This window comes from Zonotrichia albicollis, chromosome 29 (assembly GCF_047830755.1).
Source record: "Zonotrichia albicollis isolate bZonAlb1 chromosome 29, bZonAlb1.hap1, whole genome shotgun sequence".
In the NCBI taxonomy this organism is placed as follows: Eukaryota; Metazoa; Chordata; class Aves; order Passeriformes; family Passerellidae; genus Zonotrichia; species Zonotrichia albicollis.
In genome coordinates, this window is record NC_133847.1 from 6782405 (window position 1) to 6809846 (window position 27442).

Sequence of the window (27442 nt, forward strand, 5' to 3'; positions counted from 1 at the left end):
TTGGCCGCGCCCCGGGGCGGGCCCCGCCTCCCGCGGCGCAGCGGGGGCGGCCTGGCGGCGGCGGACGCGGCCGGGGCGGACGCGCAGCGGAGCCGGTGAGTGCGGGCCGGGCCGGGCCGGCCCCGCCGCGGGCAGTGACGCGGCCCCGGTGCCCCGACACCGCGGCCTGGCTGCCGGGGCCCGGCCGGCCCGCGCGTGGCGGCGGCGCGAGGCTCCGGTGACATTGGCGCGGCCTCCCGCGGGGTCACCCCGTGCCGGGCGGGCCCGGGGCTGCGGCGGGGCCGCTCGGTGCGCTCGGGGGAACGGGGCCGGGCCGGGCTGGGCCGCGGGGAGCGGGGCCGGGCTGGGCTGCGCTCGCTCCGGGCCGCGGCACCGCGCGGGAGGCCCGGCCCGCACCGCCCGGGCTGCGGGAGCGCTCCCGGCGGGGCTGAGCGAGGGCTGCGCTTCCCCTGCTCCTTTTCCCTGCATTCTTCCCTGCCAGCTTTCCCCACCTGTTCTGTTTCCCTGCCCGTTTTCCGGCCCCTGCTTTCCCTGTTTCCCTCACTGTCCCAGCCCCAACCTGCCCTAGTCCCGCCTTGCCGGCTCCTCTCTGTGCCCCGCCACCTTCCCGGTGTGTCCCGGTGTGTCCCGGTGTGTCCCGGTGTGTCCCGGTGTGTCCCAGTGTCCCTTTTCCTCCCCGGTGTGTCCCGGTGTGTCCCGGTGTGTCCCGGTGTGTCCCAGTGTCCCTTTTCCTCCCCGGTGTGTCCCGGTGTGTCCCGGTGTGTCCCGGTGTGTCCCGGTGTCCCTTTTCCTCCCCAGTGTCCCCGTCCGTGCCCCGCCAGCCCCTCGGCCCTGTCCCTGCCCTGCCACCTTCCCTCCGCGCCGCCTCTGTTCCCCTCCGGCCCCAAACCATAAATGCGATTTTTTTGGGGATAATTTCAATCTCCAACAAACCGAAGTTTCCAGCCCAGGGAAGTTTCTGTGCTGCGGGACAGACGCGGGGAGCAGAGGGGGTGTGAAATTTGGATTATCTGGAATTAAAAGAACCAAGAACTTCGCGCAGCTCCGTGCTCTGCGCTCCGAGGAGCTCCCGGCGGGGTCGGAGCTGTCGGGGTGCGGAGGGAGCGGGGAAACGCTGGAAATGCCGGAGCCTGGCCAGGGGAATTGGCCGAGTTCCACCCAAACCCTGCGGCCGGGCTGCCCGGATGTGCTTTGGGTCTTAATGATTTTTTCCCATTTTTTGTGTGCATTTATGGCATTTTTTCCCATTTTTTGTGTGCATTTATGGCATTTTTCCCCCTTTTTTTGGTGTGTGTTTATAGATATTTTTCCCATTTTTTGTGTGTCTTTATGGATTTTTTCCCCATTTTTTCTCCATTTTTTAATGTCTTTATATATTGTTTCCCCATTTTTTGTGTATGTTGATGGATTCCCCCCTCCCATTTTTTCATGTATGTTGATAGATTTCCCCCCTTTTTTCTGTGTCTTTATGGATTTTTCCCCTTTTTTTCTGTGGCTTTATGGATTTTTCGTATTTTTTTCTGTGGCTTTATGGATTTTTTCCCCATTTTTTGTGTGTTTTTGGTGTTTTTCGCTCCTGCCCGCTGGTTTGGGTTGGTTTTGAAGCTGCACCGCCCTCAGTGTGGGTTTGGCTGCTCCTCCGGGGCTCAGGTGCATTTCTGGAGTATTTTCACAACATCCTGAGGTTTTAAACGACTCAGAGAATCCAACCTGTGGCTGACAGGAATTCAAAATCACCATGGCTGGGTTCCGGCCCTGAGCATCCACGGAGCTGTGCAAGTCCTGTTTAGTTCGGAATTTTATTTTTATTTTATTTTTATTTTATTGTATTTTATTTTATTTTTATTTTATTTTATTTTATTTTATTTTATTTTATTTTATTTTATTTTATTTTATTTTTATTTTATTTTTATTTTATTTTTATTTTTATTTTCATTTTCTTTTTTATTTTTATTTTTTATTTTATTTTATTTTCACTTTTAATTTTATTTTTATTTTATTTTTCTTTTATTCATTTATTTTTATTTTTATTTTTATTTTGTTTTACTTTTATTTTTATTCTATTCTATTTTAATTTAATTTAATTTTTAAATTTTTTATTATTTTATCTTTATTTTTATTTTATATTTATTTTCCCAAACTGGGACCTTGAGGAAAGAGGGGCTGGGGCTGTGCTGGGGTTGGATTTCAGCAGGAATCCTCTGACAAGGGAATTTGGCAACCCCAAGTATTTAATTGTTATTTTATTTTATTTTATTTTATTTTATTTTATTTTATTTTATTTTATTTTATTTTATTTTATTTTATTTTATTTTATTTGTTCTGCCCTGCTCCAGGTGGCTTTGGTGTGACAGGTTTGGCTTCAGGAGGTTGCACAGAGTTCAGAGCAGGGCCCTGAGCTGGGATGGGTTTGGGACAGGTCCAACAGGTTTCTGTCAGGAAAATAAAAATTAAAACCCTCAGGAGTTATTTTGGTTTTGAGTCACTTTGCTGCTACTTGGAGGAGGATTTATTCTGATTTTTCCTTTTTTTTTTACTTCAAAAAGTGAATTGAATTTTTTTTTTTTTTTTTGGTGAATGAATTTTGTTTTATGCTTATTATGAATAACAGCAATAGTGCTGCCTGATTTTCCAGAAAACAATCAAATTTAAATTTTAAAAGCAGCTCGTTGGAGCTCAGGGAGGGGTTGGGGTTGGGTTTTTTTCTTGGAAAAAGGAGAATTGTGGGAGCTGTGCCCTCCCCGAGATAACGCTGCTGCTGATAAGGGCTCTGCTCGGGGGGAGGGAGGGAGAGCTCTCCCAAATCCCATGGAAAACGGGAAAAATGGGAATAATCCCATAATGGGGACAATCTGAATAATGGCAATAACTGGAATAATGGGAATAATCAGAATAATCGCTCTGGGTTTCATTGCCAGGGTTCCCTCTGCTGCCTCCAAACCCCTGGGAAAAGTGGGAATATGGAAATAATCCAATAATGGGGATCATCTGAATAATGGCAATAATGGGAATAATCAGAATAATCTAAATGATGGGAGTCATCTAATAATAGGAATAATCAGAATAATGGGAATAATCAGAATAATTGCTCTGTTTGCCCTTGCCAAGGTTTCCTCTGCTGGCTCCCAAATCACTGGGAAAAATGGGAATAATCCAATAATGGGAATAATATGAATAATCTGAATAATGGGGAAAATGGGAATAATCTAATAACAGGAATAATCTGAATGATCACTCTGTGGCTGTGTGAAGGAATTTTGGCTGTGGGAAGGAGCAATTATTCAGATTATTCCCGTTATTGTGATTATTCCCATTATTCCCATTATTCTGATTATTCCCAGGCCCTGCAAACTGACCCCAAAATTTTAATTCAGACCAAATTTTAAGGTAATTTTTGGGTTTTGTGGCTCCAATGTGAATTCTTGGTCAGAATAATCCCCTGACCTCAGAATCCAGCCCGAGGCCAGAATGAAATCCAGCTTTGGGGCCAGCAGAAGGGAGTAAAAATAAGAAATAAATAAAAGCTATTTTTGCCCTGGAGCTGGGCACGCTGATGTGTAGAATGGAGCACACAAACAGGTGTTTGTAAGCTCAGGCACCAAAAATAGAGAAGGAATGTGGCTGAACAGGATAAAAGGGAATATTGTGGAGTAAATGATGCAAAAATAAATCCAGCCTTAATGCCATCATTTAAATCTGGCAAATTCCCCTCCAGGCCTCTCTTTCCCGATTGTTGTGTTTTAACAGAAAGTTGCATTTTGCATTCCTTTGCCCTTTAGCACCATTTCTTTTCTGGGGGGTGAAGGGAAGGAGGGTTATTTTTATTTCTGGCAGGGATAGATCTGATATTGTGACCTACATTTATTGCAGGCAGGGCAGGGATAAAATCTGCACCTGTCCAAAAACAAAAAAAAGGGAATTTGACAACCAAAGGTGTAAAATTTAAAGTTGTAAAATGAGGGGTGTTTTTCCAGGCCTGGGAGATGAGGAGTGAGAAGGGAAGGAAATGAATTGGGAATAATTAGAAATAATTAATAATAATTCTGGATGATCTGGATGTTTTGGGGTGAGGGAATTTTGGGGTGAGGGAATTTTGGGGTGAGGGAGTTTTGGGATGAGGGAGTTTTGGGATGAGGGAATTTTGGGGTGAGGGAATTTTGGGGATGAGGGAATTTTGGGGTGAGGGAATTTTGGGGTGAGGGAATTTTAGGGGTGAGGGAATTTTGGGGTGAGGGAATTTTGGGATGAGGGAATTTTGGGATGAGAGAATTTTGGGGATGAGAGAATTTTGGGGATGAAGGAATTTTGGGGATGAGAGAATTTTGGGGATGAGGGAATTTTGGGGTGAGGGAGTTTTGGGATGAGGGAGTTTTGGGATGAGGGAGTTTTGGGATGAGGGAGTTTTGGGGTGAGGGAATTTTGGGGTGAGGGAGTTTTGGGATGAGGGAATTTTGGGGTGAGGGAATCCCCAGAGGAGCCGTGGCCGCCCCATCCCAGGCTGGATTAGAACAGCTCGAGGTGGTGGAAGGTGTGGGGTGGGATGAGATGATCCTAAAAGTCCTCCCCGACCCCAAGCACCGTTAATTGTGGGCTAATTAAAGGCCTCCAGGTGTTTTCCCCACTCTGGAGCGAGGATGAGGCTCCTTCATCCCAAATTGGTCATGCCCGAGTTCAGCCCGGGCTGAGCTCTGTGTTTGAGATCTGCTGCCAGGCTGGGAAATGAGGGCTGGCGTTCATTCATGAGGGGGAAAAGCAGGTCAGCACGTCCGAAAGGTGCTGACAAGCAGAAAGTACCTGAGATTGTCAAAAAAGGGGAAAAAGAGGCTGGGAATGGTTTTTTATCCCCACGTAAGCAAATTGCTGTGCTGGGGTTTCACAGGCATCGAGGGAGGGAGGTGCTGGGGCAGGAGGTGCCTGAATGCAGGAATTCAGGAATTCAGGAATTCTCATTTCCTCATCATTTCACCCTCCAAATGGGGCTGTGGGAGCAGCTCTGTGCCTTGGAAAAGGGGTTTGGGTCCCTGCAGGGCCCCTCTGAGCAGCTCCAGGGTTGGCACAGCAGCAACTCCAGCCCTGCAGACTCCAGGCTGGACAGGCTGCAGCATGAAAGGCAGAAATATCAGACAGGCAGAGCTAAAAAAGCAATTATTGTGTTTCAATGGAATTATTCCTTCATGCACGCTCTGCAGCCAAGGTCGGGCTGACCTTTCCTCCTGTAGCTCGGTTGGGGCCATCTGAGAGCAGGAAAGAGCTGAGAGGAGAGGGAGCCCGGGGAGATCCACAATGGCCCCTGTGGCACGTGTGAGGCGCTGGATGTGCCCAGAATAACCTCCCCTGGCTCCGGGGGAACTCAGGCCTGGCACTATTTTATCCCCTTTCTCCAGAGGGTTTTAAATTTCCATTTTCCTTCTCCAGTGTCTCCTTGTTCAGCAGGCCCAAGGAGCCACCAAAATGCTCATGGGGAGAAGGCAGGATCTGCCCCTTTTCCCTGGAAATTGTGGATATTTTAAATTTCCATTTTCCTTCTCCAGTGTCTCATCCAGCAGTCCCAAGGAGCCACCAAAATGCTCATTGGGAGAGGGCAGGATCTGCTCCCTTTCCTTGGAAATTGTGGATATTTTAAATTTCCACCTTCCTTCTCTGGTGGCTCATCCAGCAGTCCCAAGGAGCCACGAAAATGCTCACTGGGAGAGGGCAGGATCTGCTCCCTTTCCCTGGAAATTGTGGATATTTTAAATTTCCACCTTCCTTCTCTGGTGTCTTGTTCAGCAGTCCCAAGGAGCCACCAAAGTGCTCACTGGGAGAGGGCAGGATCTGCCCCTTTTCCCTGGAAATTGTGGATATTTTGGTGGTTTATTGCAGCTGAGTTCTTTGTGGGGTGAGAAGGGTTGATATGAATTTTATCTGGCACCTCTAAAAATCCATTTACACCTCAAAGGAAGGCAATGGCACCAGGATCCTGGGAATGCCCTTTTCCTGGGAGCTGGGAGAGGAATTTCAGCTGGGGCTGGGTCGCTCCCTGAGCCTGTGCTGTATCACCGGGATATTTCCCGTTTTTGACGTTTTTCCTGTGTGTTTTTGCATTCAGGAGCTGGAGCTCGGCTGGCCCCGCAGCAGTGTCACTGGTATGGGTAATGGTGTGAGAGAAGCTCCAGTGGAATTCCAGAGGGATGTGGAGCCCGGCCCAGCCTGGATTCCTGCAGAGGTGAGAGCAGGGGCTGGGCTGGGCATGCGGGGAGCTCAGGGAGGGAATTCCATCTCAGCTCCAGGGAGGGAATTCCATCTGCAGCTCCAGGGAGGGAATTCCCTCTGCAGCTCCAGGGAGGGAATTCCTCCCTCAGGTGAGACCCCACCTCACCTCTGCTTCCAGCCCTGCAAGGGTCTGGGGGAGTTGGGTGCAGCTCCTTCCACCCCAAACCAGGCTGGGCTTTGAGCTCTGGGCTCCCAAAAGCTGCAATCCGTGGGGTGGGAGGGGAACCAGGCCTTCCCATCCCTTTGGGGACGGGCTGGGCATTCCCAGGGACACACTGGACAATTCCAGTGACACACAGGACCATTCCCAGTGACAATTCCCAGTGACCATTCCCAATCCAAGCTGCTTCCACCAATTCCCAGTAACAGGACACAATTCCCAGTGACACCCAGGAGCATTCCCAGTAACAGAACACAATTCCCAGTGACACCCAGGACCATTCTCAGTGACACCCAGGAGCATTCCCAGTGACACCCAGGACCAATCCCAGTGACACCCAGGACCATTCCCAGTAACAGGACACAATTCCCAGTGACACCCAGGACCATTCCCAGTAACAGGACACAATTCCCAGTGACACCCAGGACCATTCCCAGTAACAGGACACAATTCCCAGTGACACACAGGACAATTCCCAGTGACACCCAGGACCATTCCCAGTGACATTCAAGACACAATTCCCAGTGACACCCAGGAGCATTCCCAGTGGCACCCAGGACCATTCCCAGTGACACCCAGGACCATTCCCAGTGACACTCAGGACCATTCCCAGTGACACCCAGGACCATTCTCAGTGACACCCAGGACCATTCCCAGTGACACTCAGGACCATTCCCAGTGACACCCAGGACCATTCTCAGTGACACCCAGGACCATTCCCAGTGACACTCAGGACCATTCCCAGTGACACCCAGGACCATTCCCAGTGACACCCAGGACCATTCCCAGTGGCACCCAGGACCATTCCCAGTAACAGGACACAATTCCCAGTGACACCCAGGACCATTCCCAGTGACACCCAGGACCATTCTCAGTGACACCCAGGACCATTCCCAGTGACACTCAGGACCATTCCCAGTGACACCCAGGACCATTCCCAGTGGCACCCAGGACCATTCTCAGTGACACCCAGGACCATTCCCAGTGACACTCAGGACCATTCCCAGTGACACCCAGGACCATTCCCAGTGACACCCAGGACCATTCCCAGTGGCACCCAGGACCATTCCCAGTAACAGCACACAATTCCCAGTGACACCCAGGAGCATTCCCAGTGACACCCAGGACCATTCCCAGTGACACCCAGGACCATTCCCAGTGACACTCAGGACCATTCCCAGTGACACCCAGGACCATTCCCAGTGACACCCAGGACCATTCCCAGTGACACTCAGGAGCATTCCCAGTAACAGCACACAATTCCCAGTGACACCCAGGAGCATTCCCAGTGACACTCAGGACCAATCCCAGTGGCACCCAGGAGCATTCCCAGTGGCACCCAGGAGCATTCCCAGTGGCACCCAGGAGCATTCCCAGTGACACCCAGGACCATTCCCAGTAACAGCACACAATTCCCAGTGACACCCAGGAGCATTCCCAGTGGCACCCAGGAGCATTCCCAGTCCAGGCCGCCCCACTCTGTGCTTTCCCTGCCCCTGGAAGCTCAGGAGAAGGCAGATTCCTCCCAGCCTTGCTGGGTTGAACCCAGACCTGGGGCTGAAGTTCACCTTTGCACGGCTGGGGAGGGGGAATTGAGCTGACCCAGGGGTTTTGGGTCATAAACATTAACTCTGGGGTTGGGAAACACAAGGAAAATGTTAACTCCTCTCCTCCACGGAGTGGCAAAAGTTCACACATCAAGCCCGGGCTTGTTCTCGCTCCACAGCCTCCACTGGGTTGGATTTTGTGGCTTTTTTTCCTGTTGTTGTTGTTGTTCTCTGTGGGACAAAAATGCTGATTTTATAACTGTGAGCTGTGGCAGGAATGCCAGCAGCAAAATCCCTCTCATTCCACCACAGAAGGGGAAAACGGCCTGGACTGACCCTCAGGAGCTCGGCAATGGTGTGGGAGCAGGGCTGGGGGGCTTCTCTCCAAAACTTCCCCTCTGCCCGTGCCCAAAACCGTGGGGAGGGAGAAGAAAGAGAAATAACAGGGAGCAAACAACACATGCGGGAGGAATGCTCGGAATTCTGCCTCCCAGTCCAACCAGCAGTGAATGCACTGTGCTGGAAACTCAGTGAGACATTTTGACCCAAATCCTGGCCCTGGGGGGAATGCTGCACAAAAGGTGAAATATTATTCCTTCTGGCATTGATTTATTTATTTTCTCCCCTCTATCCAATGTTTTTTGTTTTTTTCCAGGATAACCAGGAGAAGAAGAAAGTGCTGAACTCGCTGATGTCTGGGGCTCTGGCTGGGGCTGTGGCTAAAACTGCAGTGGCTCCTCTGGACAGGACAAAAATCATGTTCCAAGGTGACTCCTCCGGGCTTTTTTCCCCAATTGTTGTTAATTTTGTGCCCTCTGTGCTCATCCAGCTCCTTGCCCTGGAGATGTGAGGCTCTGGGAAGGGGGAATCGGGCTGTGAGGGTTCCCTGCTGAGGGCTGGGTGCCCAAATTGTGTCAGCTCTCCCCAAAATGAGAGGCAGCAGGCGCTGGAGCTGCCCATGCCCGGATCTGTGTGCTCTGGCACCCCGGAATTGCCACAGAAAATCCCATTCCTGTGAGAGGAACAGAGAGTTTCCCTGTGTTTAGCAGGATTTGGGGATTGTTGCAGTGCAGCTCCTCCAATTACCCCAAAGGGAACAGCACAGGCCTTTAATTCAGTGGACATTTGGGAAAGCCAAGAATTTTAAGCCTGGTGACGTCCCAGATTAGTTGAGTTGGGCTCAGCCTAATCCCTGGCTGACATTTAATTTAGAATTGATTTCTGCTCCCGTGATTCTCATTCTGGGCAGAGCAAGGAGCTCTGCAATTGCTGGATGTGGATCAGGGGGGCTGGGGCTGCCCCTGGCACCTGAATTTTGGGGTTTTCCCACCCAAACCACACACGTGGGTTCATTTTGGGGTGGAGACATCAGGGGCACGGAGCTGGGCTGGGCCAGGGCATCTCCTGGAATTTGGGCATTCCCAAAATTCCCTGTGTGCTTCAGCCCATCCCAGGGGCTGGAAAGGATGGGATTAAAATCTTCCAATGGGAGCAGTTTTTTGGGATGTGATAGGGTTTTTTTAGGTTCTTGCTGCCCTAAGGGGTTTTATTCTCTGTTTACAAGAAGGGAAAATATCTTTGGATCATCAAAGTGATGCCTTGAGTCAGGGATGGGGCTTGGGATAGGGAAAGTGTCCATGGCAGAGGGGTGGATGAGCTTTGCCATCCCAAACTCAATAAATTTCCCACAACTCAATCATTTTATTATTTCTATTAATTTTTTAAAGGAACAAAACCCCCTTGATAACCGTCACTGTTCATCGAGGTAGTTTTTATTCCTTAAAAAAAAAAAAAAGAAAAATTCCAAATGAAACAAATAAAAGCATTGAATTGCACAGGGGAGCAGCAGTGGGGAAAAATGGATTTGCATGGAATTGTTGGATGCACTCGAGAGGCTCCCAGAGCCTCAGATGAGCCAGGCAGGAGCTGCAGCAGCCCCTTAATTGGAGCCACGTTCATTAAAGCTTTCCAGCCAGGGCTTTCCCTTCCTGCCAAACAAATCCTGCTCCCAAACCCTGCCACGGATAAGGAGGTGCTGTCACTTTGGATGGATGCAGGGGAAGGGGGGAAAAAAATAGAAAAATCAGGGAGTTGATTTGAGTTTGGCTGGGCTGGAGCTGCTCTTGCGTGGAGCTTCGCTCTGCCCTCGCTGCGTTCTGGAATGAGGCTGGAAATGCTCTGAAAAATAACTGAGCAGTGCAGTTTTGATGGGTTTTCTCTCATTAATTGTTTTTATGTATTCATTTATTCTGCACAAACTGAACTTTCCTAACAGGCAGCAAGGGGAAAAAAATTTACTTTTGTGCTAAATTATGGGAGCATTTAGAAGACAAAGAATCTCTATTTCCTCTTGCATTCATTCTTTTCCTTCTATTTTTATCCCTTTAGACAAAACACCTGATTATTTATCCGTTATTTAGGGATTCATGGATCAATATTTATTTTTATGCCTTGCAAGCCCTAATCTTCTTTTTTTTGTTGTTGTTTTTATTTTTAGTGTCTTCAAAAAGATTTTCTGCCAAGGTGAGGTGATGTCTGTCTGCTGTTGCTCTGAAGTGTTTAATTAATCTTTTGTTGATATTTCACTTTTTTGGGGATTTATCAGCAGCATTCCATGAAAACATAGAGGGAAAGGCTGGGAATGGTGTTTTTGGGACCATTCTTTGTGATTTGGGGACCTTTCCTGGTGATTTTGGGACCATTTTTAGTGCTCATTCCCTTTCCCCAACCACACAGGAGTTGTTCAGCATTTACAGGGAATTAAATCCGGGATCTGATCCCTCTCCTGGCTTCCTGAGTGCTTTTTCCTTGTGCATTCCAGCTTTTCCATGTGTGGTGTGTGTGATCCAAATGTTCCTGCCTGGCCCCAGGGAGATGAATTTGGGTTGGGAAAGGGTTTTGTGCAAATTGTGCCTTCCCTGAGAGGGAAAATGAGGCAGGCTGGGATCTAAAAACCCTTCCTTGCTCTTGCCTGGAGCTTCACTCTGCCCTTGCTGGATTCTGGGATCTGGGCATGGAAATGCTCTGAAAAACAAGTGCACAGTGCAGTTTTGATATTTCCCTTTAATTAATTTCTATTTATTTATCCATTTATTCCACACAAACTGTGTTTTAAAGTATGTGGGTGTGCCGGGGAGGCCATGGCAGCTCTGTGGGCAGGGGATTGGAGGGGTTAATCTGTGGGCTCGGCTCCCTGCCCTGCATTCCTGCTCCCCACGGGTGATTTATCCATCTTATCCCCTCGGCCTGCTCCCCACGGGTGATTTTTCCTCTCCCCACGGGTGATTTATCCACTCTTATCCCCCTGGCCTGCTCCCCACAGATGATTTATCCACTCTTATCCCCCGGCCTGCTCCCCACGGGTGGTTTTTCCCCTCAGGAAGCGTACAGGCTGATCTATCACACCTACCTCAACGAGGGCTTCTGGAGCCTCTGGAGAGGGAACTCGGCCACCATGGTGCGGGTGATCCCCTACGCCGCCATCCAGTTCTGTGCCCACGAGGAGTACAAGCAGATCCTGGGCAACTACTACGGATTCCAGGGAAAGTAAGAGGCGGCGGGGCTCGGGGTCCTGAGGGGGGAGCTCCAAGATGGAAGCTCTGAGGGGAAAGCTCTGAGGGGAAAGCTGTGAGGGGAAGCTCCAAGATGGAAGCTCTGAGGTGGAGGTTCCAAGGGGGAAGCTGTGAGAAGCTCCAAGGTGGAACCTCTGAGGGGGAAGCTGTGAGAAGAAGTTCCAAGGGGGAAGCTCTGAGGTAGAGCTTCCAAGGTGGAAGCTGTGAGGGGAAGCTCCAAGATGGAAGCTGTGAGGGGAAAGCTCTGGGGAGGAAGCTTTGAGATGGAAGCTCCAAGGGGGAAGCTGTGAGGGGAAATTCCAGGATGGAAGCTTTGAGGTGGAACCTTGGAGAGAGAAGCTCTTGGGGGGAAGGAAACTGTGAGGGGGAAGCTCCAAGATGGACGCTCTGAGGGGGAAGTTCTGAGGGGAAGATATGAGGGGAAGCTCTGAGAGGAAACTCTGAGGAGGAAGCTCTGAAGGGAACCTGTGAGGGGAAGCTCTGAGGGGGAAATTCCAAGAGGATGCTCTGAGGGGAAGCTGTGAGGAGGAACCTTGGAGGGAAAAGCTCCGGGGGGAAGGAAACTGTGAGGGGGAAGCTCTGAGATGGAAGCTCTGAAGGGAACCTGTGAGGGGAAGCTCTGAGGGGGAAATTCCAAGACGATGCTCTGAGGGGAAGCTGTGAGGTGGAACCTTGGAGGGAGAAGCTCCAGGGGGAAGGAAACTGTGAGGGGGAATCTCCAGTGGGATCTGCAGCTGCAGGTGACGTTTGGTCTCCTCTCTCCCCCCACTCCAGGGCACTGACGCCATTCCCTCGCTTCATTGCCGGCTCCCTGGCTGGCACCACGGCTGCCATGCTCACCTACCCCCTGGACATGGTCCGTGCCCGCATGGCTGTCACGCCCAAGGAGATGTAAGTGCCTCATACACAGCTTTATGGGTTCTTTAAGAGGTGACGTGGTTTTATTGCCCTTTTTTGGGTCAATTCTTGCTGGGAGCCTTTGGTGGGATAAAGCCCAGGGTCTGAGCAGCGATTCAATGTCCAGAGGCGTGGATGTGGGAGGAGATGGGTACTGGGAGAGCAGTTCAGGAGGGCAGCTGGACCCAGGAGGACCCAAGAGAGCTGAAACCCCCTCCGAGCTGCCCGATGAGCTCAGAGCCGAATTAATTACCAATTAATCCATCAGGGAGCCCTGCTGGGAGCACCCCAGCCGCTGACCAGCGCAGGTCTGCTCTCCCCGTGTCCCCACGGCAGGTACAGCAGCATTGTGCACGTCTTCATCCGCATATCCCGCGAGGAGGGGCTGAAAACTTTGTACAGGGGCTTCACTCCCACCATCCTGGGCGTCATCCCCTACGCTGGCCTCAGCTTCTTCACCTACGAGACGCTGAAGAAAGTGCACGCAGGTAAAGCTGGGAATGCTGCAGGTTTGGGGTGCTGAGGGGTCTGGGCAGCTCCGGGTGGGAGCAAGGAAAGCTGGGCCTGAATTGTGCAGGGAAAAAGGGGAATTTCCTGGTGGAGAAGGGCTTGGTTGTGCACTAAGTTGGGAGCAAAATCTGGGGAGTTGTAGCTGTGACATGTCAGTAAATGTGACATCACTCGGGGTTTTGTTTGGTGGGACCTTTTCTAGTGATTTGGGGACTATTTGTAATGTTTTGGGGTGCTTTTCTAGTGATTTGGGGTCTTTTTCTAGTGATTTGGGGACCCTTTCTGAAGATTTTTCTTGGGAGCAAAACTTGGGGAGCAAAACCTTGGGAACAAAACTTGGGGGACAAAGCCTCAGGAATGAAACCTGAGGAACAAAACCTTGGGGAAAACAAAACTTTGGGACCTCAATGTGGGGAGCAAAACCTAAGGAACAAAACTTTGGGAGCTCAACCTGGGGAACAAAACCTTGGGAGCAAAACTTGGGCAGCAAAGCTTTGGGAGCTCACTCTGGGGAACAAGACCTCAGGGGAGCAACTTGCGAGACAACAAAACCTTGAGTTTTTGGGATTTGGGGGTAACAAAACCTCACGAGCGCAACCTCAGGAAGGAACTCTCCATCCTTCCACCCTGTTCTCTTAATTGTGAGTGAATTGCCAGGGTCCCCCACTCTGTGTCCCCCAGAGCACAGCGGGAAGGCGCAGCCCTCGCTCTGGGAGTGGCTGCTGTTTGGGGCGAGGGGGGAATGAAACCTGGGTAACAAAACCTTAATTGTGAGTGAATTGCCAGGGTCCCCCCACTCTGTGTCCCCCAGAGCACAGCGGGAAGGCGCAGCCCTCACTCTGGGAGCGGCTGCTGTTTGGGGCGAGGGGGGAATGAAACCTGGGTTTAATTTAAATAACTTTGATGGTGAGTGAATTGCCAGGGTCCCCCACTCTGTGTCCCCAGAGCACAGCGGGAAGGCGCAGCCCTCGCCCCCGGAGCGGCTGCTGTTCGGGGCGAGGGGGGAATGAAACCTGGGTTTAATTTAATTTAATTTAATTACCTTTAATGGTGAGTGAATTGCCAGGGTCCCCCCACTCTGTCCCCCCCAGAGCACAGCGGGAAGGCGCAGCCCTCACTCTGGGAGCGGCTGCTGTTCAGGGTGAGGGGGGAATGAAACCTGGGTAACAAAACTTTAATTGTGAGTGAATTCCAAGGTGCCCCCACTCTGTGTCCCCAGAGCACAGTGGGAAGGTGCAGCCCTCGCCCCCGGAGCGGCTGCTGTTCGGGGCGTGCGCCGGCCTCATCGGGCAGTCGGCCTCGTACCCGCTGGACGTGGTGCGGCGCCGCATGCAGACGGCCGGCGTGCTGGGCCACACCTACAGCTCCATCCTGCGCACCATGCAGGACATCGTGCGCGAGGAGGGACTCGTCAGGGGCCTCTACAAGGGGCTCAGCATGAACTGGGTCAAGGGCCCCATCGCCGTGGGCATCAGCTTCACCACCTTCGACCTGACGCAGATCCTGCTCCGCAAGCTGCAGCACGGCCCCGGCCTCGACAGGTAGTGGCTTCCTGTGAGAGAGCAGCTCCTTCTTCCCTGGCCTCCCACGTGCTCCTGACGCTGGGAACTCGCCCGTTTGGTGGGGGTTTTTCCCCTGTTGTTCCCGGATTGGTTTTTTTTTTTTTCCCTTTTTAATTTGGAAGCCTAACCGTTCCCCGAGTGAGAAATCCCCGATCCTGCAGAGCTGAGTCCTCCCAGGCAGCTGCCTCAGCCTTCTGCTGGACTCTGCCCCAGGAGTGGAGCCTCCCAGGCCCTGTGCTGCTCCTGGCTGCTCAGCCGGCTCCCCGTGGGCACAGGTGGGTGGTGGGTGGTGGCAGAGGGGGCTCGGAGCTGTTGGGAAGGAGCCCCTGGCTCTGGGAAGGGGCAGGGCCGTAGCTCCCTGCACTCTGCCAAGTGCAATATCCCAGTGTAGGCCGTAGGGAATTGAGAGCAGGCCCAGGACACTACATTGTTCCGAAAGCTGAATGTTTGTTTCCTGTGGCTGGGAATGCTGCCCTTTCCCCGCGGATTGCCCTGGCTTTGGGTTGCGCTGCATCGATGTCCCTCGTTTGTGGTGTCCCTCTGAGATTACCAAAGATGGAGGCACAGAGTGGGGCGGTTCTGGCCCTTCCATGAGGAGATTGCTCTGTGTGCTGTCGGTGTGGCCGGGCAGGGGCTGTGCCTGGGCTGCACACTGGATGCTCTGCAGCTGATCTGTGCTTTGCTGTGTGCCCTGCCCTGGAGGGGCAGCATTTCCAGGGCTGCAGCGCTCAGGGAGGAGCTGCTCACCCTGCAAACCCCCCAAAGGGTTTCACTCAGTGTTACCTGGCAGAGCAAGCCCTGCTGCAGCCGGGCTGTCCCCACAGAGCTGTCCTGGTGTCCCCTGTGGTACCTGCTGTGTAGGTCCTGGCACCTCTGCTCACCGGCTCATCCCTCACTGCTCCAGCCCTGAAATCCCCTTGGATTTAACCCTGCAGTGCCAATCACTTCCAGCTGGGGTTCCAGAGTCTCCCACTGTTCCTCTTTCCAATCAGTTTTCAGGGAAATGCAGATTTTTTTTTATTGGGTGATCCATCCCTCTGTTAAATTCAGAGGTCAGAGCAGACTTCAGGCTCCTCTGATGGAAGATTACACAAACCAAGGTGGAAAAATCCCTTTTTCAGAGAGTCTATAATGTAAGGAAAAAGATAAAATTTACCTTCAAGCCTGTCCTTTCCTGGTTGCTGTGTACTTGGGATGGGTGGCAGTGGAAGGAATTGCACAAGGGGGCAGGAGCAGCCTTCTCCTTTCCTTTTTGTCTTTGCACTTCTCGGGAGCACGGAGCTGCTCCCGATGCCAAATGTTTCCTTAGCAATCAGGGGGTGTGGGCACACCGAGCGTTCCCAGCACTGCAAAAGGGATTTATTTTATCAGGGTGACACATTCTCCCATTTCCCTGGGAATCGAGGATCCCTGTGCTTTGGGAGGTGGTGGCCACGAGTTCTGTGTCATTGTCTGGGGGCTGTGCAAAACCCCCAGCTCTGCTTTCCCCTGCTCAGGCCCCCGTTTCTTTTCTCCAATGGAGAAGCCGATTTACCCTGCTCCAGTCCTGATCCAGAGGGAGGAACTCCCAGCAGTGTTCATGTCCCATGTCCTGTCCCTCCTTGTCCCCTCCCCGCTGGGAAAAGCAGGAATTCCAGGAGCCTGGGGGTGCTGACGAGCCCTTCTTTAATTAGCAGCTGCACCTGATTGAAATTCGGAATTTCAGCCAATTTTCCCCACAGGTTTTGCAGGCTGGGTGTTTGTCCTTGAGTTCAGCCTCTGATGGTTTTGGTGCTTTTGTTTCTCAGAGCCTGTTGCTGCTTTGGGTTGGTTTAAAAAGCTTTTTTTTTTTTTTTTTCTCCCTTTTTTTGAATGTAGAAAAGGGGAAACAGAGTGTTCCCTTCCCTTCTCTTCTTCCCTGCATGGATTCACACACGTTCCAGATTTTTTCTGAGGTGTGCTGGCCAGGGAGAGCTCTGAGAAAGGAAACAACTCAAAACAGGAGTTTTTCCCCATTTTTTTTTTGTCCTTTTCTCCTTTCCTGCAATTCCCTAATTTTCCACTTTATTCCTCTCGAATTTAATTTCCCACTCCCCTTTCTCACGGGTCCTTAAAGCATCACCACCAATTCTGTGCTTTTTGTTTTCCCTTCCCTCTCCCCCCTCCTGCTTCTTCCTGCACCTTGAGCCCCGCACTGGCACTTCGAGAAAACCAGGTCCAGAAAAACGCACCCAAATCGTCAAAATTGCAGCTTTTTCGCATTTTCCCAACAGCCCAAGCACGTTTTCCCCTCACAGCCTGGATGCTCCAGGAACTTCAGGCACCCTGGGATGGTTTGGGGGAACTTTGTGAGCTCCTTGGCTGGTTTGGGATCTTCACTTTGTACCTTCTAGGGGCTCATTGCCCCCTTTTGTTCACCTTTTTTCCCCTTTTTCCTCTTTTTCCCACTTTTTTTTCCCCCTTTTCTTTTTTCCCCCTTTTCTTTTTCCCCCTTTTCTTTTTTCCCCTTTTCTTTTTTCCCCTTTTCTTTTTCCCCTTTTCTTTTTCCCCCTTTTCTTTTTCCCCCTTTTCTTTTTCCCCCTTTTCTTTTTCCCCCTTTTCTTTTTCCTCCTTTTCTTTTTTCCCCCTTTTCTTTTTTCCCCCTTTTCTTTTTTCCCCCTTTTCTTTTTTCCCTCTTTTCTTTTTTCCCCCTTTCTTTTTTCCCCCTTTTCTTTTTTCCCCCTTTTCTTTTTCCCCCCTTTTCTTTTCCCCCTTTTCTTTTTCCCCCTTTTCTTTTTTCCCCTTTTTTTCCCCCCTTTTCTTTTTTCCCCCTTTTCTTTTCCCCCTTTTCTTTTCCCCCTTTTCTTTTTCCCCCTTTTCTTTTCCCCCCTTTTTCCCCTTTTCATTTCTCCCTTTTCTTTTCCCCCCTTTTCATTTTTCCCCCTTTTCTCCCATTTTTCCCCCTTTTTCCCTCCCTCTTTCCTCCCTCCTTTCCCCCTTTCTTTCCCCCCTTTTTTCCCCACATTTCCCCCCAAAATCACCACGAGCTGCAGGGTGTCCCAGCACCGGTCACTGCCTGTGTGGTCTATGCATCTGTTAATTAATTAATTAGCACAAACACTGTTAATTGCCTTTTTCCCGTGCCCTCACCATCCACGTGTGCGTGTCGGTTTTGACGGCTTTTCTTGGATCTGGATTCTATTTTATTGCAGTGAAGACACTTTGTTATATAATGTTTATATATTTTAAGATTTGTGCCAAGAGAGGATGTATATTTAATAAAAAATACGATTGACTCTGGGGCTCTCCACGGCTTCTCTTGGTTCTCAGGCCTGGAACGTTTGGGGGGATTTTTGAGGGGATTTTGAGGGGGTTTTTTGGGTGGTTATGAGGAGATTTTTGAGGGTTTGTGTGGAGATTTTTGGGGGGAATTGTGATGGTTTTTCTGAGGATTTTTTGAGGGCTGTGAAGGTTTTCTGGGCATTATGAGGGTTTGTGAAGGGAATTTGGGGGGTTTGTGAAGAGTTTTAGGGGTCTGTGAGGAAATTTTTGGGGAGGTTGTGAGGGGCGTTTTTTTAGGGCTGTGAGGGTTTTTTGAGCATTATGAGGGTTTGTGAAAGGATTTGGGGATTTTTTTAAGGGGTTTTTGGGGGGATTATGAAGGGTTTTTTAAGGAATTTTTGGGCAGTTATCAGGAGTTTTTTGGGGGATTATGAGGGGGTTTTTCTAAGGGTAGTGTGGATTTTTGAGGTGTTTTTTTGTGAGGATTTTGAGGTGTTTTTTTGTGAGGATTTTGAGATTTTTTTTGGTGAGGATTTTTGAGGGTCTTTTTGTGAGGATTTTTAGGGGTTTTTTGGTGAGGATTTTGAGAATTTTTTTGGTGAGGATTTTTGAGGGTTTTTTTGTGAGGATTTTGAGGTGTTTTTTTGTGAGGATTTTTTTGGTTTTTTTGTGAGGATTTTGAGATTTTTTTTTTGGTGAGGATTTTTGAGGGGTTTTTTTGTGAGGATTTTTAGGGGTTTTTTTGTGAGGATTTTGAGATTTTTTTTTTGGTGAGGATTTTTGAGGGGTTTTTTTGTGAGGATTTTTAGGGTTTTTAAATTTTTTTTTTGGGGGGGTTGTGCCCCCTTGACCACACCGATCTGCTGCCGTGCTTTGTGTCGGGGCTTTGCTGGGAATTTGGGGGGGATTGCCGGGAATTTGCCGGAATTCGGGGGGATTGCCGGGAATTTGCTGGGATTTTTGGGGGGATTGCCGGGAATTTTCTGGGATTTTGGGGGGATTGCCGGGAATTTGCTGGGATTTTGGGGATCCCGAGGAAGGGAAGGAGCCCCGGCGCTGTCGCTGTTCCCCGGCGGTGGCAGCAGGTGGCGCTGTCGGCTCGGGCAGTGGAGCCTCCCCAGCTCGGGGATCCCGGACTAAAAACCGCTCCTGACTCCCAAAAAAACCCTTAGAACCCCCCCAAAAAACCTCATAAACCCCCCCAAAAAAACCTTTATAATCCCCCAGAAAAGCTCTTCATAACCTCCACAAAAAAACCTTTATAAACCCCCCAAAAAACCTTAAACCCACCCCCAAATAAACTATATAACCTCTCCCAAAAAAACCCTTTATAACCTCCCCGAAAAACACTAAACCCCCCCAAAAAACCCCTTTATAACCCCCAAAAAACCTTTATAACCCCCCAAAAACCTCATAAACCTCCCCAAAAAAACCTCTATAACCCCCCCAAAAAACCTTTATAATCCCCCAAAAAAACCTTTATAATCCCTCAAAAAAGCTCTTCATAACCTCCCCAAAAAAACCTTTATAAACCCCCCCAAAAAACCTTAAACCCACCCCCAAATAAACTTTATAAACCCCCCAAAAAAACCTTTATAAACCCCCCCAAAAAACCTTTATAACCCCCCCAAAAAAACCTTTATAACTCCCCCAAAAAAACCTTTAAAACCCCAAAAAACTCCTCACAAAGCTCAAAAAAACCCCTCAACATCCCTCCAAAAAATGTTCTCACAATGCTCAAAAAAACCCCCTCAAAACCCCTCCAAAAAACCTTCATAATCCCCCCCAAAAACCCTTCATAACCACCCAAAAACCCCCTCACATCCTCTGCCCAAAATCTCCTCACGACCTCCCAAAAAACCCTCAAAAAAGAACCCTCATATCCTCCCAAAAAAACCCCTTTAAAACTCCTTCATAATCCTCCCAAAAAAAACCTCAAAACCCCTCAGAAATCCCATCACAAACCCTGCCGGGGATCCCATTTGGGATAAAATGGGGTGGGAAAGAATTCTCTGTCAGGGATTTCATTTGGGATAAAGTGGGGTGGAAAGGATTCCCTGCATCCCTCCTGCCAGGGATCCCATTTGGGATGGGAAAGGATTCTATATCAGGATTTAATTTGGGATAAAGTGGGGTGGAAAGGATTCCCCACATCCCTCCCAAATCCCATTTGGGATGGGAAAGGATTCTATATCAGGATTTAATTTGGGATAAAGTGGGGTGGAAAGGATTCCCTGCATCCTTCCCTGCCAGGGATCCCATTTGGGGTGGAAATGGGATGGAAATGGATTCCCCTCCTCCCCTGCTGTTAGGGCTCCCATTAGGGATAAAATGGGGTGGAAATGGATTCCCCACATCCGTCCCTGCCAGGACGATCCCCCCAGATCCCCCCAGCTCCCCATCCCCTCCCGCTGCCCCCGCGCCCGCCCCACGGCTCTGCAGCCCCCAGACCCAAACCCCGCGGGGCCCCTCGGTGCCCGGGCCGTGTCTGCGCCGCCGGCTGCTCGATCTGTCACTGTCGCCGCCGGCCGGGGTCACCCGTCTGGGCAGCTCCCGCGGGACGCTCCGGCTGCGTGTCTGCCCCCGGCCCTGGCAACGCGACAGGCGACAGGCGGGGCGGCGACAGCGACAGCCACGGGGACACCGGAGCGGGCAGGGACAGCAGAGCGGGGCAGGGACACCGGAGCGGGGCAGGGACAGCGGGGCAGGGACACCGCCACCAGAGCGGGGACACAGCGGGGCAGGGACACCGCACAGGGGACACCAGAGCGGGGCAGGGACACCAGAGCGGAGCAGCGACACCGCCACCGCACAGGGGACACCACAGCGGGGACACCAGAGCGGGGACACCACAGCGGGCACAGCCCCTGCGCCCCCGGAACCCCAAACCCTGCGGGAACGCCCCCGCACGGCGCCTTCCCAACCGGCTGGGCTGGGCTGGGCTTTGGGTTCCCCATTTCCCACTGGGCTGGGCTTTGGGTTCCCCACTTACAAAATGCGAATTTCCCCCTCTATTTTTTCTAATTGTTTTTCCTCAAACACAGCGAGGATTCCCGAGAAGCATCAGCAGGAGGAGGAGCTGGATTAGCCCAGTTAACCCCGGCCCAGCGCTGCTGCTGCTGCTGCTCCCGGCTCGGCAGAGGGAATTAGGGACCATTACAAGGCCATCAAACAGGATCAGAGCCCCGGCCCTTTCTCCGGGCAGCCCGGAGCTGCTAATCCCGTTACACGGAGCTGCAGCACCCAGGGACAGCTCGCATCGCGGGGACCCTGTGTGTCCCCACCACAGGGACAGGGAAAGGACCCCGGCCCTGTCAGCCCTCGCAGTGTCACCAGCCCTGAGTGACCCCAGGGACAGGGAAAGGACCCCGGCCCTGTCAGCCCTCGCAGTGTCACCAGCCTGAGGTGACCCCAGGGACAGGGAAAGGACCCCGGCCCTGTCAGCCCTCGCAGTGTCACCAGCCTGAGGTGACCCCAGGGACGCTGCGCTCAGAGGGACCCTGTCCCCACTCGCAGTGTCACCAGCCCCGGGTGACCACAGCGACAGGGACAGGTCTGCTCCTCCCGGGTGGCGCCTAAAGCTGGGGGAGTTGGGGACACCAAGAGCAGCTTCTGGGTGACAACGACACTGGTGTCACTTGTTTATTGTGGAGCAGCCACCCCCAAGGCTGCTGGGGTCACACGGAGCACGGCGATGCAGAGACCCCACAAGAACCCCGAAATCTCTGGTGCCACTCCTGGATGTCCCCAGCGTGTCCCCAGCACGCCCGGAGCCGCTGCCCGCCAGGAAAAGGCAGCACTGGAGTGTCCCCATGAGGGACAGGCACAGCGGTGGCACTAAACCCGTCCTGGTGGCACCAATGTCCTCAAAGTGGCACCAATGTCCCCCCAGGTGTCCTCAAAGTGGCACCAATGTCCCCACAGGTGTCCTCAAAGTGGCACCAATGTCCCCACAGGTGTCCTCAAAGTGGCACAAGCAGGCAGGGCAGCAATGAGGGACCGGCAGCACCCCGTTCCTTCCAGTCCTTCCCAGTTCCTCCCAGTTCCTCCCAGTCCCTCCCAGTCCCCCCAGTCAGGACGCTGCCAGGTACTGGTGGAAGTAGAGCCCGAAGAGGCTGGTGACCACCTGGCAGGCAGCCACCCACCAGGTGAGGAAGGAGAAGAGTCCTCGGAAGAAGGGCGGGGTGAAGATGCAGCCCAGGAGCCCCGAGATCTCCTGCACCACCACCTGCACGTCCTCGGCGTCCCCAGGGCCACCCTCGGGGCGCGGCGGGGCCACCGGCGCTGCTGGGGACACGGCGGGGGACACGGCGGGGTACAGCCCCCAGGAGTGCTGGCCTGCGGGACAGGGACAGCAATGGGGCATGGGGACACAGGGACAGGAATGGGGGACACAGGGACAGGAATGGGGGACACAGGGACAGGAATGGGGGCATGGAGGACACAGGGGACAGGAATGGGATCTGGGGGACACAGGGACAGGAATGGGGGACACAGGGGACAGGTTTGGGGTCTGAGGGACACAGGGACAGGAATGGGGGTCTGAGGGACACAGGGGACAGGAATGGGGTCTGGGGGACACAGGGACAGGAATGGGGTCTGGGGACACAGGGACAGGAATGGGGTCTAAGGGACACAGGGGACACGAATGGGGGCATGGGGACACAGGGGACGGGAATGGGGGCATGGGGACACAGGGGACGGGAATGGGGTCTGGGGGACACAGGGGACAGGAATGGGGGACACAGGGGACAGGTTTGGGGTCTGAGGGACACAGGGACAGGAATGGGGGTCTGAGGGACACAGGGGACAGGAATGGGGTCTGGGGGACACGGGGACAGGAATGGGGGACACAGGGGACAGCTCTGGGGTCTGAGGGACACAGGGGACAGGAATGGGGTCTGGGGGACACAGGGGACAGCTCTGGCGTGTCCCCGTGCCCCAGCCCTGCTGGTGGCACAGCCCCAGCACTGAGTTTGTCCCCACTGCAAACCAGAACAGAACCAGGGGACAGAACCAGGGGACATCCAGAGCTGGGGGCTGTGACAGCCGGGGACAGTTGGGGTCCTGGTGGCCTCCTGCTGCCCCCAAAGCCCCCCGAGCCCCCCGAGCCCCTGCTCACCCAGCGTCTTGAGCAGCAGGGCGCAGTGCAGCGTGAGGATCACGGGGCCCAGGTACTGCAGGCTCACCACGGACACGTAGCAGTAAATCCTGGAGATCTGCGGGAATGCGGGAATCCCCAGCGCAAACCCTGGCAGCCATGCCCCAATCCCAATCCCCATTCTGATCCCGATGCTGATCCCAGTCCCAAATCCCAGGCCTGGTCCCCATGGCCATCCCAACCCTGACCCTGATCCCCACCCCGTTCCCGGTCCCAATCCCAATCCTGACCCTGATTCTGATCACATTCCTGATCCCAATCCCGTTCCCATGTTCCATCCCCGTTCCTGTTCCCATTCCCATTTCCTTTCCCATCCCCATCCCCATCCCTGTTCCCATCCCCATCCCCATCCCCATCCCCGTTCCCGTTCCCGTTCCCGTTCCCATCCCCATTCCCATCCCCATTCCCATTCCTGTTCCCGTTCTCACTCCCATTCCCGTTCCCATTACCATTTCCTTTCCCATTCCTGTTCCTGTTCCCGTTCCCGTTCCCATTCCCATTTCCTTTCCCATTCCTGTTCCTGTTCCCGTTCCCATTCCCATTCCCATTTCCTTTCCCGTTCCCATCCCTGCTCCCGTTCCCTCTCCCATTCCCATCCCATTCCCATTCCCATTCCCATCCCCGTTCCCATTCCCATTCCCATCCCCGTTCCCATTCCCATTAGCATTCCCATTCCCATTCCCATCCCCGCTCCCGTTCCCTCTCCCATTCCCATTCCCGTTCCTGTTCCCGTTCTCACTCCCATTCCCATTCCCATTCCCATTCCCATTCCCATTCCCATCCCCATCCCCATCCCCGTTCCCATCCCCGTTCCCATCCCGCTCCCGCCCCGCACCTGCCGCTGGATGTCTCGGGCCGGGATCCGCCCCGCCTGGCGGCGCATGCGCCGCACCCAGCGCTCGGCCAGCGCCAGGTACGCCTGCAGGTGGTGGCGCGTCCCCAGCAGCCGCAGCAGCGACAGCGCCACCACGGCCCAGAGGCGCAGCGTGTCAAAGGCCGCGTCCGACAGGCTGCGGGGACACCGGGGTGGCACCGGGGATGGCACCGGGGTGGGGACACTGGACACGGGGGTGGCACCGGGGATGGCACCGGGGTGGGGACAGGGCTGGAGACACGGACCCTTGATCCACAGGGGACACGAGACACCGGGGATGGCACCGGGGCTGGCACCGGGGTGGGGACAGGGACCCTTGATCCACAGGGGACACGAGACACCGGGGATGGCACCGAGGATGGCACCAGGGATAGGGACAGGGATCCCTGATCCAGAGGGGACAGGGGACACAGAGGGTCACAGCGGCCACTGGATGCCACAGGGGTCACTGAGGGTCACGGATGGTCACAGGGGACAATGGGGGGACATTGGGGGACACAGAGGGTCACAGGGGATGTTGGGGGACACCGTCACACGCGGGGGTCACACTGTCACCGGGATGTCCCCCAGCTGTGGCACTCACATCTGCACCGTCTGCTTGCCCAGCGGGGCCTGGAGCAGGAAATCCCGGGCCAGGGGCCGGACCCAGAGCAGCACCACCAGCACGGGGGCCACGAACCCCACGTGCAGCAGGAGCCTGCAAGGGACTGTCACCAACACAGAGACCCCAGAGAGCCCCCAGAGACCCCAGAGAGCCCAGAGAGCCCAGAGAGACCCCACAGACCCCTCCTCTCCCACCCCAAACCTCCCCCAGAGCTGGGGGGTCCCGACACCGAGCCCTCCCTCCCTAGATGTCCCCCCAGTGTCCCCCCCTGTCCCCAGCTGTCCCCAGGTGTCCCCAGGTGTCACTCACTGTGTCAGGGGCTTGCCAGCTGCCATGCTCAGTGCATCCAGGTGTGTCTGTGCCAGGCGCAGCCCCGGGAAGGTCAGGCAGGCGCCCAGGAAGGAGCTCAGGGCCACCAGCGCCAGCTTGAAGGCCAGCCTGGCCAGGGGCAGCCTGGGGACACACACAGGGACAGGGGGACATTGCTGTGCCAGCCTGGGGACACACAGGGACAGGGTGACACTGCTGTGCCAGCCTGGGGACACACACAGGGACAGGGGGACATTGCTGTGCCAGCCTGGGGACACACACAGGGACAGGGGGACACTGCTGTGCCCAACCTGGGGACACACACAGGGACAGGGGGACACTGCTGTGCCAGCTGGGGGACACACACAGGGACAGGGGGACACTGCTGTGCCAGCCTGGGGACACACACAGGGACAGGGGGACACTGCTGTGCCCAACCTGGGGACACACACAGGGACAGGGGGACACTGCTGTGCCAGCCTGGGGACACACAAGGACAGGGGTGATGTTGCTGTCCCACCCCAAACTTCCCAGGAATGTCCCCAAAATGGGGTTTGGTCCCCACTCACGTCCACTCCCAGCCCCGCGGCTTCAGGATGGGCTCCAGGTTAGAGGAGACTCCGGCCAGGCCTGCAGAGTGACCAGGGGAGAGTGACCACTGGGGAGTGACCAGGGGGGAGTGAGGACTGACCAAAGGGGGAGTGACCCCTGCGAGTGCTGAGTGACCCCTGGCAGTGTTGTGACCCCCTGGCCGGGGTCCCCAGCGCCCCCTGCCCTGCCCTGTCCCCGTGCCCGTCGCGCACCGGCCTCGAGGCCGAACTCCAGGTAATCCTCGCGCACCACCAGGGCCAGCATGGCGAGCAGCAGGAAGAAGAAGGCCGAGGTGAGGCACACGGAGCGCTCGCCGCCCTCCTCGGAGCGGAAATAGTGACGCATCACCACGCAGAACACCTTGCTGGGGATGCTGTCAAGGAAATGGGGACAGCAGGGACCCCCAAGCCTCCGCCCACCCCAAACCATCCCCACCACGAAGCCACCACCAGCTCCTCTGTGGGGCACCTGCGGAATTCCTCATAAACACCCCCTAAAATTCAGTGTTATGCCTCAGACGGGAGTGGAAAAACGGTGCTGGGGTTCCCTTTTTGCGTGGGACCCCAAGAACTGAGGATACACGGAGAAGAGGACGGTGAGCAGGCACCAGAGCACGCCCAGGTTGCTCTCCCTGGCCGGGCTCACCAGGCAGAAATAGCCCTCGCTGAAGGCGTACACGGCGCCGGCGTAGACGGAGAAATCCACGAACCACTGGTACTCCAGGAAATGGCGCAGCACTGCGGGCACGGGGACATTGTGTCACTGGGCTGGGGACATGGCACAGGGCTGGGGACATGGCACAGGGCTGGGGACAGGTCTGTCACCGCTCTGGGGACACCCCGCAGCGTCCCCGGGCGTTACCCAGCGCGTCCACGGCCGTGATGGGGCTGGTGTCCAGCTGCAGCTCGATGTCCCGTGGCACCGACAGGGGCTTGTCCTCGGCCACGCCGCTGGCCCTCCTGCAGGGAGCACAGCAGCGCCCGGCTGTCCCTGTGTCACACCCGGCTGTCCCCGTGTCACCCCTGGCACCCTGGGGTGGCCCCTAGCCCCATCCCTGTCCCCAACCCCAAACGTGTCCCCAGCCCCAAATGTGTCCCCAACCCCAAGTGTGCCCCTAGCCCCATCCCTGTCCCCAACCCCAAACGTGTCCCCAACCCCAAACGTGTCCCCAGCCCCGATCGTGTCCCGCTCCCACCCCCAGGTGACGCTGACCTGTCCCTCCTGCTCTTGGGGCGCTGCTTCCCGGCCAGGGCGCAGAGCTCCTCATCCGAGGGGTGCTTGTACCTGTACAGGCTGCGGGGACAGGGGGGTGACAGGGGCGCGGTGTGCCCAGGGGGCGCGGGGGACACGGGGGACAGGGACAGAGCCGCACCTGCCGTTGCACAGCAGCCAGCGGGCGAAGGAGCAGTGCGGGGCCATCTTCTGCATCAGGCTGGCGGCCAGCAGGGTGACCACCACCTGCACCCCCATCACCGCCTGCCGGGACACCCACCGGGGTCACCAACGGGGATGGGGGACCTGGGGACACCCGCGGGTAACCGGGGATGGGGGGACCTGGGGACGGCCCCATGCCCTGCTATGTCCCGGCTGGGGACACCTCGGGCTGACACTCGCTGGGAGACCCCCGATGTGAAGCTCCTGGGCAGGGACCCCCTGGGACCCCCGGGCAGTGACCCCCAGGCCACGGTCACCGTGGTCACCCCGCCCAGGGACCCCCTGGCCACGGTCACTGCAGGACCCCCGGCCGTGCCCAACCCTGGGACCCTCCGGGCAGCCTGGCCATGCAACCCCGCTCAGAACTCCCGGTCCGCCCCCGATCCACCCCGGTTTTCCCCCGGTTTTCTTCCGGTTTAACCCACGGTCCATCTCGGACCATCCCGTTCCATCCCGCTTTCCCCCCGGTTCCCCCCCGGTTCCCCCCCGGTCCGTCCCGGTCCCACCATGCCGGGGGTCAGCGCAAAGGCGCCCGCAGGAAGCCCTCCCGCCGCTCCGCCCCCGCAACCACGCCCCTCTAATCAACCAATCCAAGGGCACGTTCCTTTTGATTGGCAGGTTACTGACCAATGGCAGGGCGGCTGTGGGAGGGGGCGGGCTCTGCTCGGCGCGCGGTTCCGCGGGCGGGGCCTCCCCGGAGCGGCGGGGCTACGGGTTCGAGTCCCGGCG

General features: G+C 54.5%; 2 protein-coding genes across 5 annotated transcripts; one reads left to right on the top strand and one right to left on the bottom strand.

Moving 5' to 3' along the window:
* Positions 1-15349, top strand: SLC25A42 (solute carrier family 25 member 42). The gene is made up of 8 exons (XM_074528951.1): positions 1-95; positions 6089-6205; positions 8615-8726; positions 10457-10482; positions 11339-11505; positions 12306-12422; positions 12765-12916; positions 14158-15349. Exons 2-8 carry the CDS (start codon positions 6128-6130, stop codon positions 14481-14483), a joined length of 978 nt encoding a protein of 325 aa, XP_074385052.1. The 5' UTR covers positions 1-95; positions 6089-6127; the 3' UTR covers positions 14484-15349.
* On the bottom strand, positions 11341-27331 carry TMEM161A (transmembrane protein 161A). Of its 4 annotated transcripts, XR_012577276.1 has the most exons (14): positions 27220-27331; positions 26652-26755; positions 26492-26572; positions 26141-26238; positions 25860-26016; positions 25492-25643; positions 25258-25318; positions 24689-24832; positions 24359-24472; positions 23737-23911; positions 22863-22959; positions 15657-15846; positions 11664-12897; positions 11341-11611 (listed from the first exon to the last, which is right to left on the bottom strand). XR_012577276.1 is itself a non-coding variant. In XM_074528950.1 (12 exons), the coding sequence occupies exons 1-12, from the start codon at positions 27220-27222 to the stop codon at positions 15806-15808; spliced, it is 1227 nt and encodes a 408-aa protein (XP_074385051.1). In that variant the 5' UTR covers positions 27223-27331; the 3' UTR covers positions 15626-15805. The 4 variants fall into 4 exon arrangements, 2 of the variants coding, with proteins under 2 accessions (XP_074385051.1, XP_074385050.1); XR_012577275.1 differs by having other exon boundaries at positions 11341-12897; XM_074528950.1 differs by lacking the exons at positions 11341-11611; positions 11664-12897 and having other exon boundaries at positions 15626-15846.
* Positions 27332-27442: the final 111 nt, after the last annotated feature.